Source organism: Trichechus manatus, unplaced genomic scaffold (assembly GCF_000243295.1).
Source record: "Trichechus manatus latirostris isolate Lorelei unplaced genomic scaffold, TriManLat1.0 scaffold00108, whole genome shotgun sequence".
NCBI classification, from domain to species: Eukaryota; Metazoa; Chordata; class Mammalia; order Sirenia; family Trichechidae; genus Trichechus; species Trichechus manatus.
This window is the reverse complement of record NW_004444044.1, coordinates 6,936,151-6,947,351: the sequence shown is the minus strand read 5'-3', so window position 1 is coordinate 6,947,351 and position 11,201 is coordinate 6,936,151. Positions and strand designations below refer to the sequence as shown.

The 11,201-nt window shown below is 38.3% G+C and overlaps 1 protein-coding gene across 3 annotated transcripts in view; it reads right to left on the bottom strand.

Moving 5' to 3' along the window:
- The window catches only part of CENPC (centromere protein C), a 98,832-nt gene that overhangs the window by 45,553 nt on the left and 42,078 nt on the right, over positions 1-11,201 (bottom strand). For all 3 annotated transcript variants that reach the window (XM_023737808.1, XM_023737809.1, XM_023737810.1), the window contains exons 6-7: positions 1,994-2,279; positions 856-1,044 (exon numbers count right to left, since the gene is read on the bottom strand). In XM_023737808.1, the coding sequence (XP_023593576.1) occupies positions 856-1,044; positions 1,994-2,279 (475 nt within the window). The remainder of the gene's footprint in view (positions 1-855; positions 1,045-1,993; positions 2,280-11,201) is intronic.

The following is an 11,201-nucleotide window of genomic DNA, read 5'->3' as shown; positions in this document are numbered from 1 at the left end:
CATCTTTCTCCCATGGAGTGGTTGGTGGGTTCAAAATGTCAATTTTTCATTTAACGGCTGAGTGCTTAACAAGTGTGTCATCAGGGCTCCACCAGCTGACAAATCTGAAGCTTCTTCCATGGACTAGTGGTTCTCAGCCCCGGCAGCCACAAATTCTAGGTAATGCCAATGTGTAGTTACGGCTGAGAATTACTTCATGGTCACAGAAGAACCACTAGAGGTTTAAGTAGGCGAGAACATGTTAAAATTTATTCCATGACTATTCCCTTTTGGCACAATCAGAAAAAGACTTAAAACCTGTAATAGTGAAATACAGTCACCCTGACATAATTTTATCTCTAACTACTACTGTCTTCATTCTTTGATGTTATACAAACTAAAAAGTGTTGATGAGCCTAAACTGAAAAAACTTTCTTTCAATCTAATTTAGTACCTATCCAAAAAAAAAAAAGTTGCCATTGAGTCTATTCGGACTCATGGCAACCCCATGGGTATCAGAATAGAATTGTGCTCCACAGTGTTTTCAATGGCTGATTTTTAGATTGGCGGGTTTTTCTTCCAAGGTTCCTTTAGGTGAACTCCAACTTTTCACTTAGCAACCAAGTGCATTAACCGTTTGCACTTCCCAGGGACTCCTAGTAGCTGTTAAAGGATAACTTTTGGCATGAGTCACTGGCAAGAAACTACACACTCCTTACTTATCTGGCAAAATTTCACCACCAACTCAACTGTTTTTTTTTTGTGGTCCATTAAAAGATTAATGTCTAAGTTAAACAGTAGTATTAAGAATCCTTAGACACTGTTCACAGACTTTGAAAGAAAAAGGTCTCAAAGGACAGTTTCTTAATAACTTACCTAGATTCAGTTTTCCTTTTTACAGTTTCTAAAAACAATACTGAAAAACTCTTTTTAGCTTGTGGTTGAATTTCATATCCTGAATCTTGTGTTCTTTTCTGAGATCTTCCTGAGGGTTTCCTCCCTTGTGGTCCTTCTAATACTTTATCCTCTATTTCTACTTTCTTCAAAATATCTTCAAAGTTTAACCTATATATTAAAAGGTTAAAAGGAAGTCAAGTTGAATGCCTTTACAAAGTTTGCTGAGTTCTGAGTCTTCCTAAACTCCCTTGTAGTAATAATGTCGAGACCAGTTACATAATTTACCAATTTGTAAACTCTTACACAAAATACGCAAGGAAAATGCTTAGGAAAAAATAGTATGAATTTATCAATAGAAAAAAATAAAACAGAAAAGTTAAATTATACTCCCAAGTAAATCTGTAGCACAGAGCACTAGTTCTCAAACATTTAATGTGAATTTCAAACACCTAGGGACCTTATTCAATGTAGATTGATTCAGTATGTCTAGGGTAAGGTTCGAGATTCTGCATATCTATTAAGTCCCAGATAACACCATTGCTCTTAATCCTCAGCAGCAGACTCCACTTTGAACAGCAAAGTCATAGAATATGCTTAATATCTCCAGAATCATATAAGACTCTGTATAGAAATTATACTCATTTCAGCAAAGTTCCCAATAGTAAAGGATGATCTTGAAAGATCTACTGTTTCCTGTAGGTTCAAAGGGAAAACTCTAAGAAACGGACTTGGATTTAATAGTTTACCACAACTCATCCTCAATAATACTTAAGCTTTGCTATTCAAGAAATGACCTGATACACACCTACCTGTGCAATTACAAATAACATACAGGAAGTACAAATTATTGCTCTTAGCCAAGTTATAAGCTTTTCATCAGAAAGAAAACACATTTTTTCATAGTCTATAGAAAATTTTACCTCCAAACTTCTCTAAAGTACTCTTTAAGGCCTTATGAACTGAATATATACTGAATGTATACTACAATCTTCTCATAACATCTTAATATTCCTTAATTCTTACTATGAACCTACATTAAAAGCCTGAATTACCCACTCTTTAGTATAAAAGATTAAAATTTTAAAATAGGATTAATATTATTTAAATACAAGGTTACCTTTTTTTGGTTTTACAAGAACTCTCTGTATTTGAAGACAGCATATTTAGTGAATTTTCAGAAGTATAAGTCTCTCTCTTTTGGGCAATAGATGGAACAGCATTTTGCGATAAAGATGTCTTTGAATCCAAAACAACAGAAGATGAGCCAACAGATAAGTAAAATTCCTCATCAGCTTCATTGTGATGGTCATTTTGTTTTCTACTTGACACATTTTTCAAGTGAGCTGTATTTTCAGAACCAACATCAGTTGCCAGAATTTTCTGATAAACTTCATGGGCCTGAACTAGAATAAAATTATATAAAGACAGTTGTCAATTAAAAATAATAACAACATTAGAATCAAATCTGCTTTTTTAAAATGTAACAATAATTAAAAGTAACCTTTAGATGACTCATAGGGCATTAAGGTTAGAATCAAAGATTTATAATTAAAATACATAAGTACTTTGAAAATTCTAATTTATGAAACTAATGAAATGAAGCACGTATTTGGTCCATGCTATCTAGAGTTTTGAAATGACAAAAATCTTCAAACAGAAAATGCACAAGTTTAATGATAAAGTCTTGAGATTTGAATAAATATATACGCAGCTAAAGTAACGAAGTGACCTATAGAAACTACGAGGCTCTTTCTTTAGGCTAAGAGTTAGTAAGCTAGCACGTATTTATACATGCGCATACATACACAGACATCACAGACAGGTATATAAAGATAATATATCCACCACTCATCTGTCAGTTTTTCGTACTATGGTAGCTCGCTTACTGCTGTGATGCTAGAAGCTATGCACTGGCATTTCAAATACCAGCAGGGTCACCCATGGTGGACAGGTTCTAGCAGAGCTTCCAGACTAAGATAGATTAGGAGGAAAGGCCTGGTGACCTACTTCCGAACATTAACCAATAAATTTTCTACGGATCACAAAAGAATACTGTCTGGCATAGTGGTACAAGATGAGCTCCCTAGGTTGGAAGGCACTCAAAATACACAGTGGCAAAAAAAAAAAAAAACCACAGTGGCTGTAACAATGGACTCAAGCATACTAATGACTGTGAAGATTGCACAGGATCAGGTAATGATTCATCCATCTTAGAAGAACACCCAGAATGATCCTTAGAAGTGAGAATGGTGAGACTCTGTCTCACTTACTTTGGACATCCACCACCTGTCTGTCACTCTATGACACTGTGGTGACTTGCATGTTACTTTGATACTAGAAGAAATGCCACTGGCTTTTCAAATACCAGCAGGGTCACCCATGGTGGACAGGTTTTGTCAGAGCTTCCAGACTAAGAGACTAGGAAGAAGGACCTGGCAATCTACGTTTGAAAAAACTGGCCAGTGAAAACCTTATGAATAGCAGCAGAACACCATCTGATATAGTGCCAAAAGACGAGCTACTCAGTTGGAAGGCACACAAAATATGACTGGGAAGAGCTGCCTCCTCAAAGTAGAGTCAACCTTAATAACACTGATGGAGTAGAGCTTTCGGAACCTTCAGCTGCTGATATGGCAAGACTCAAAATGAGAAGAAACAGCTGCAAACATCCATTAATAATCAGAACATGGAATTTACAAAGTACCAATCAAGTAAAATTGGAAGTTGTCAAAAATGAAACAGACTGCTTGAAGACAGACATCCTAGGCATTAGTGAGCTGAAACGGACTGGTACTGACCATTTTGAAACTGACAATCATACGGTCATCTATCCCAAGAATGACAAATTGAAGAGGAATGGCACCACATTCATCATCAGAGAACATTTCAATATCCATCCTAAAATACAATGCTGTTAAAGATAGCATAATATCCATATACCTACAAGGAAGACCATGTGTCTGTCAGTTTGTCGTATTGTGGGGGCTTGGGTGTTACTGTGATGCTGGAAACTATGCCACCAGTATTTAAATACCAGAAGGGTCACCCATGGTGAACAGGTTTCATCGGAGCTTTCCAACTAAGAGCTTTCCAACTAAGACAGACTATAAAGACAGACCTGCTGGTCTACTTCTGAAAAAAATTAGCCAGTGAAAACCTTATGAATAGCAGCAGAACACTGTCTGATATAACACCAGAAGATGAGCCCCTCAGGTTGGAAGGCACTCAAAAGACAACTAGGGAAGAGCTGCCTCCTCAAAGTAGAGTAGACCTTAATGACGTGGATGGAGTCAAGCTTTCGGGATCATCGTTTGCTGACGTGACACAACTCAAAATGAGAAGAAACAGCTGCAAACATCCATTAATAATCAGAACATGGAACATCTAGGAAAATTGAAAACTGTCAAAAAAGAAATAGAACACATAAACATCAATATCCTAACCATTAGTGAGCTAAAATGGACTGGTTAGTGGCCATTTTGATTTGGAAATCAGATGGTCTACTATGCCAGAAATGACAAACTGAAGAGGAATGGCGTTGCATTCATCACCAAAAAGAACATTTCAAGATCCATCCTGAAGTACAATGCTGTCAATGATAGGATAATACTCATATGCCTACAAGGAAGACCAGTCAATAAAACTGAAGAATGGGAATTCCGGAGCACTTAATTGTGCCTATGAGGAACCTGTACATAAACCAAGAGACAGTTGTTCAAACAGAACAAGGGGATACTGCGTGGTTTAAAGTCAGGAAAAGTGTGCATCAGAGTTGTCTCCTTTCACTGTACTTACATAATTTATATGTTCAGCAAATAATCCAAGAAGTTGGACTATATGAAGAAGAATGCAGCAACAGGACTGGAAGAAGACTGATTAACAACTTGTGATACGTAGATGATGCAACCTTGCTTGCTGAAGGTGAAGAGGACTTGAAGCACTTACTGATGAAGATCAAAGACCACAGCCTTCAGTATAGATTACACCTCAACATAAAGAAAACAGAAGTCCTCACAACTGGACCTATAAGCAGCAACATGATAAACGGAGAAAATACTAAGTTGTCAAGGATTTCATTTTACTGGATCCACAATCATTGTCGATGAAAGCAGCAGTTAAGAAACCAAATGACCTATTACATCGGGCAAATCTGCTGCAAAAGACCTCTTTAAAATGTTAAAAAGCTAAGATACCACCTTGAGGACTAAGGTGCATCTGACCCAAGCCATGGTATTTTCAATCACCTCATATACTTGTAAAAGCTGGACAATGAATAAGTAAGATCAAAGAAGAACTGATGTATATGAGTTATGGTGTTAGCAAAGAACATTGAATATACCATGGACTGCCAGAAAAACAAACAAATTTGTCTTGGAAATACAGCCAGAGGGCTCCTTAGAAGCAAGGATGGCAAGACCTAGTCTCACATACTTTGGACATGTTATCAGGAAGGACCAATCCCTCGAGAAGGATATCATGCTGGGTAAAGTAGAGGGTCAGCAAAAAAAGAGGAAGACACTTAGCCAGATGGATTGACATAGTGGCTGCAACAATGGGCTCAAGCATAACAATGACTGTGACGATGCTGCAGGACTGGACAGTGTTTCGTTCTGTTGCACACAGGGTCACTACGAACTGATAACAACTCAACGTTACCTAACAATGTAACAACAGCCTTAACCATCAAACATCAAAGAAATATAGACTAGTTGGATAGTATTCACACTGATTCATACTCTTAAAAAGCTAAGATTAAAAATTTAAATGAAACCAAGAGAGCTTGTGGTTCTGTAACAAGATGGCATAGACTCATTTTCCTCTTCTCCTCCCCTCTAAATACAACTCTGTTCCCTAGAAGGAAGAAGGCAGACAGGTTAGGAACCTCAGACTTAAAGAATTAAAATGTGATGAGTCCCATGGGTTTTCTTTTATTCTCCCATATACCCTCTCGTAGGTCAGAGAGGCCTGCAACCCAGAACCACCACCAATAGCATAGAGGGAATGCGCGCACACGCGCGCACACACACACACACACACACACACACACACACACACACGAAAAGCCTGCACTCTGTGGCCAAAGGATCTAGAGAAGGGAAACCCAACAGAGACCTTGCGTGGAACTTCAACCCTAGCACTGCAGAACAGGCGGGCAGGTATTCTAATCCACTTGCAGTGGCAGAGCAGTGAATCCCTGGGCCATTCTAGCCCTTGCTTCACAAGTCCAATGGACAGGCAGCAGCAGAGAAGTAAAGCCCTGGACCAACACAGTCACCATCCACTCCATAATCAAGGATAGCAGGCAGTCCAAGCTACCAGCAGTAGTGAAGTCTCTGACCTTCCCAGCCCCTGTTTTACAGACCAGGATGACATTTTGATCCACAGAGAGCAGTGACATCCCAGGCCATCCCAGATCCCATTTCATAAACAGGGCACCAGCGAACAATCTGAGCCACAGCAAAGAAAGAGTCAGGAGGCCTGCATCACTCTGTCCACCACCCAGTGGCATAAGGAGACCTAGGCCCAGCAGTTTCTGATCCCAACCCCTGCATAAATTGACCAAGAATATCAGGCAGATCAGAGAACCACTTTCCAATCACCACAGCTGGCACAAGCAAGAACTGAGTTGGAACTCCAGTGGCATCAGAAAATGAAGCAGGCTAAAATACCACTGCAAGGACTCTGAAAACTAAACTGTCACTGGAAAAAAAAAATCCACAAAAGTAACCCAAAACCTACACATTAAACAAAAACAGGGAAACAATTTGCTATAACAGAAAACAAATAAGATCAAGAGTTTACTAACATAATAACCAAAATATCCAGGATACAACTGAAATCACTCCTCATACAAAAAACAAGAAAACTATAATCTGAATAGAAAAATATGATTCAATAAACACCAATACTGAGAGTAATCAGATGTTGGAATTACTTGACAAGGATTTTAAAGCATTATAAAAATATTTTAGCAATCAATTACAAATTCTCTTCAAGCAACAGGGGAAAAAAAAGAAATTCTCAAAGAAACAGAAGCAATTAGAACATTTTTTTTTTTATGTTAGCCATCCTTATAGGTGTAGACTGGTATCTCATTTCTGTTTTGAAATTCTGTAAAGACATGATGTTGAGCATCTTTTAATACGCTTATTTGCATTTGTACATCTGTTTTAATGAGTCTATTCAGATCTTTTGCCTACTTTTAAATTGGTTTTCATGTTTCTTATTGACTTTTAAGAGTTCTTTGCATGTTTTGGGTACTAGTTCATTATTAGATAGGTGTTTCACAAATATTTTCTATAGGTGTTAGGTGTCGTCAAGTCGGTGCCAACTCATAGTGACCCTATCTACAACAGAATGATTCGTTCTGTTCCAAGACAGATTTGTTCGTTCTTATTTAATACATTAACAAAATCACAAACGGTAAAAGACAAAAAAATTAATAGAACCTCAAAAAAATTAAAAACTTTTACCAGGTACGTAAAAATGGTTCAATGTTAGAAAATCAATTAACATAATCCACCATTTAAGTAGAAAAAAGAAAATAATCACATGATCATCTCAATCGACACAGAAAACGCATTTGACAAAATCCAACACCCATTCTGCTAAAAACTCTCAATAAAATAGGAATGATGTTGTTGTGTGATGCCGTCAAATCATTTCCAACTCATACCAACCCTATGTATAACAGAACGAAACACTGCCCTGTCCTGCGTCATCCTCACAATCATTGTTATGCTTGAGCCCATTGTTGCAGCCAGTGTGTCAATCCATCTTGTTGAGCGTCCTCCTCTTTTTTGCTGACCTTTTACTTCACCCAGCACAATGTCCTTCCGGGGACTGGTCCCTCCTGATAACACGTCCAAAGTATGTGAGATGCAGTCTCACCATCCTTGCTTCTAAGGAGCATTTTGGTTGTACTTCTTCCAAGACGTATTTGTTCATTCTTTTCGCAGTCCGTGGTATACTCACTATTCTTCGCCAACACCATAATTCAAAGGCATCAATTCTTCATCAGTTTTTCCTTTCACTGTCCAGCTTTCACAAGTATATGAGGCAACTGAAAACACCATGGCTTGGGTCAGGCACACCTTAGTCTTCAAGGTGACATCTTTGCTTTTTAATACTTTAAAGAGATCTTTTGCAGCAGATTTGCCCAGTGCAATGCATCTTTTGATTTCTTGACTGCTGCTTCCATGGTGTTGATTGTGGATCCAAGTAAAACGAAATCCTTGACAACTTCAATGTTTTCTCTGTTTGTTATGATATTGTTTATTGGTCCAGTTGTGAGCACTTTTGTTTCTATATGTTAAGGTGTAACCCATACTGAAGACTGTGGTCTTTATTTTTTTATACTCTAGATGAAGGTTTACAGAACAAACTAGTTTCTCATTAAACAGTTACTACACATACTGTTTTATGACATTGGATAACAACCCCACGACATGTCAACACTCTCCCTTCTCAACCTTGGGTTCCCTAGAACCAGTTTTCCTGTCCCCTCCTGTCTTCCAGTCCTTGTCCCTGGGCTGTTGTGCCCTTCTAGTCTCATTTTGTTTTATGGGGCTGTCTAATCTTTGGCTGAAGGGTGAATCCTGGGAGTGACTTCATTACTGAGCTAAAAGGGTGCCCGGGAGCCATACTCACAGGGTTTCTCCAGTCTCTGTCAGGCCAGTAAGTATGGTCTTCTGTGAGTTAGAATTTAGTTCTACATTCTTCTACAGCTCTCTCCAGGACCCTCTATTGTGATCCCTGTCAGAGAAGTCAGTGGTGGCAGCCAAGCACCATCTAGTTGTACTGGACTCAGTCTGGTAGAGGTGGTGGTAGATGTGATGCATTACTCCTGCGGACTAATCTTTCCCTGTCTTAGTTTTCTTCATTTTCCCTTGCACCCAAAGGGATGAGACAAGCGGAGTATCTTAGATGGCTGCTCACGAGCTTTTAAGACCCCAGACGTTACTCACAAAAGTAGAATGTAAAATTTTCTTTATGAAGTATGTTATGCCAGTTGAGCTAGATAGATGTTCCCCAAGACCATGCTCCCCATAGCCCTCAGCCCAGCAATTCAGTCTCTCTGGGATTTTGAATGTGTCTATGGAGCTTCCATGACCTTGCCTTGTACAACTTGTGCTGGCTTCCCCAGTACTGTGGTACTACCCTACCCTTCACCAAAGTTACCACTTATCTATTGTCTATTTAGTATTTCATCCCCCACCCATTCCCTCCCTCATAACCATCAACGATTGTTTCTTTTTTGTGGGTAAACCTTTTCATGAGTTTTTATAATAGTGGTCTCATACAATATTTGTCCTTTCGTGATAGACTTATTTCACTCACTATAATGACTTCCAGATTCATCCATGTTGTGAGATGCTTTGCAGATTCATCATTGTTCTTTATCATTGCATAGTATTCCTTTGTGTGTATGCACCACAGTTTGTTTATCCATCCATCTGTTGATGGGCATCTAGGTTGTTTCCATCTTTTTGCTACTGTGAATAACACTGCAGTGAACATGTGTGTGCATATATCTATTCATGTGACGGCTCATATTTCTCTAGGATATATTCCTAGGAGTGGGACTGCTGGCTCATACGGTACTTCTATTTCTACCTTTCTAAGAAAGCACCATATCATTTTCCAACATGGTTGTATCATTTTGTTTACCCACCAGCAGTGCATAAGAGTTCCAATCTCCCCGCAGCCTCTCCAACATTTGTTATTTCCAGTGTTTTTGATTCGGGCCAGTAACGCCGGGGTAAGATGGTATCTCATTGTGGCTTAAATTTGCATTTCTCTAATGGCTAGTGATCCCAAGCATTTCCTCATGTGTCTGTTGGCTGCTTGAATGTCTTCTTTGGTGAAGTGTCTGTTAATTTCCTTTGCTCATTTTTCAAGTGGATTATTTGTCTTTTCATTGTAGAGGTAGTGGACTTCCTTATAGATTTTCTATATTAGACCTTTGTCTGATGTGTAATAGCCAAAATGTTTTCCCAGTCTGCAGGTTCTCTTTTTACTCTTGCTGAAGTCTTCTGATGAGTTTAAGTGATTCGTTTTTAGAAAATTCCAGTTATCTAGCTTATCTTCTGGAGTTTATGTGTTGTTGGTTATGGTTTATATCCTGTTAATACTGTGTATTAGAGCCTCTAGTGTTGATCCTATTTTCTCTTCTGTGAACTTTATAGTTTTTGGCGTTAGATGTAGGTCTTTGATCCATTTTGAATTAGTTTTTGTATATGGTGTCAAGTATGGGCCCTGTTTCATTTTTTTTAAGATGGACATCCAGTTTTGCCATTTGTTAAAAAGACTGTCTTTTCTCCGTTTGATGGACTTTGGGCCCTTGTCGAAGATCAGGTGACCGTGGGTGGATGGATTTACATCTGGGTTCTCGACTCTTTTCCATTGGTCAATGTATCTGTCGCTGAGCCAGTACCAGGCTGTTTTGACTACTTTAGCTGTATATAGTAGGTTCTGAGGTCAGGTAGTGCGAGTCCTGCTACTTTATTCTTCTTCTTCAATAATGCTTTACTTATCCAGGACCTCTTCCCTTTCCATATAAAGTTAAGTATTAGTTTTTCCATCTCTTTAAAGAATATCGTTGGTATTTGGATAGGGATTGCATTGTATTTGTAAATCATTTTGGGTAGAATTCTTATGTTCACAATATTAAGTCTACCTATCTATGAGCATGCTATGTTTTTCCATTTATGTAGATCTATTTGGGTTTCTTGCAAGTGTTTTGTAGTTTTCTTTGTATAGGTCTTTTACATCACTGGTTAAATTTATTCCTCAGTATTTTATTTTTTTAGGGGCTATTAAAAATGGTATTGTTTTCCTGATTTCCTTTTCATCATTCTCTTCATTGGTGTATAGGAATCCAACACATTTTTGTATGTTTACCTTCAATCCTGCTACTCTGTTGAATCTTTCTATTAGTGTCAGTAGTTTTCTCGTGAAATCTTCTGGGTCTTCTACGTATAGTAACATATCGTCCGCAAATAGGGACAGTGTAACTTCTTCATTAACAACTGAGTTGCCTTTTATTTTTCTCTTGCCTTATTGCTCTAGTTAGGACTTCTAGCACAATGTTAAATAGAAGTGGTGATAAAGGACATCCTTGTCTTGTTCCTGCTCTCAAGGCGAATGTTTTCAGCCTCTCTCCATTAAGAATAATGCTGACCATTGGTTTTGCATAGATGCCCTTTATTACATTGAGGAATTTCCCTTCTATACCTATTTTATTGAATTTTTATCAGGAATGGGTATTGAACTTTGTCGAACGCCTTTTCTGCCATCGACTGAGATGATCATGTGATTCTTTT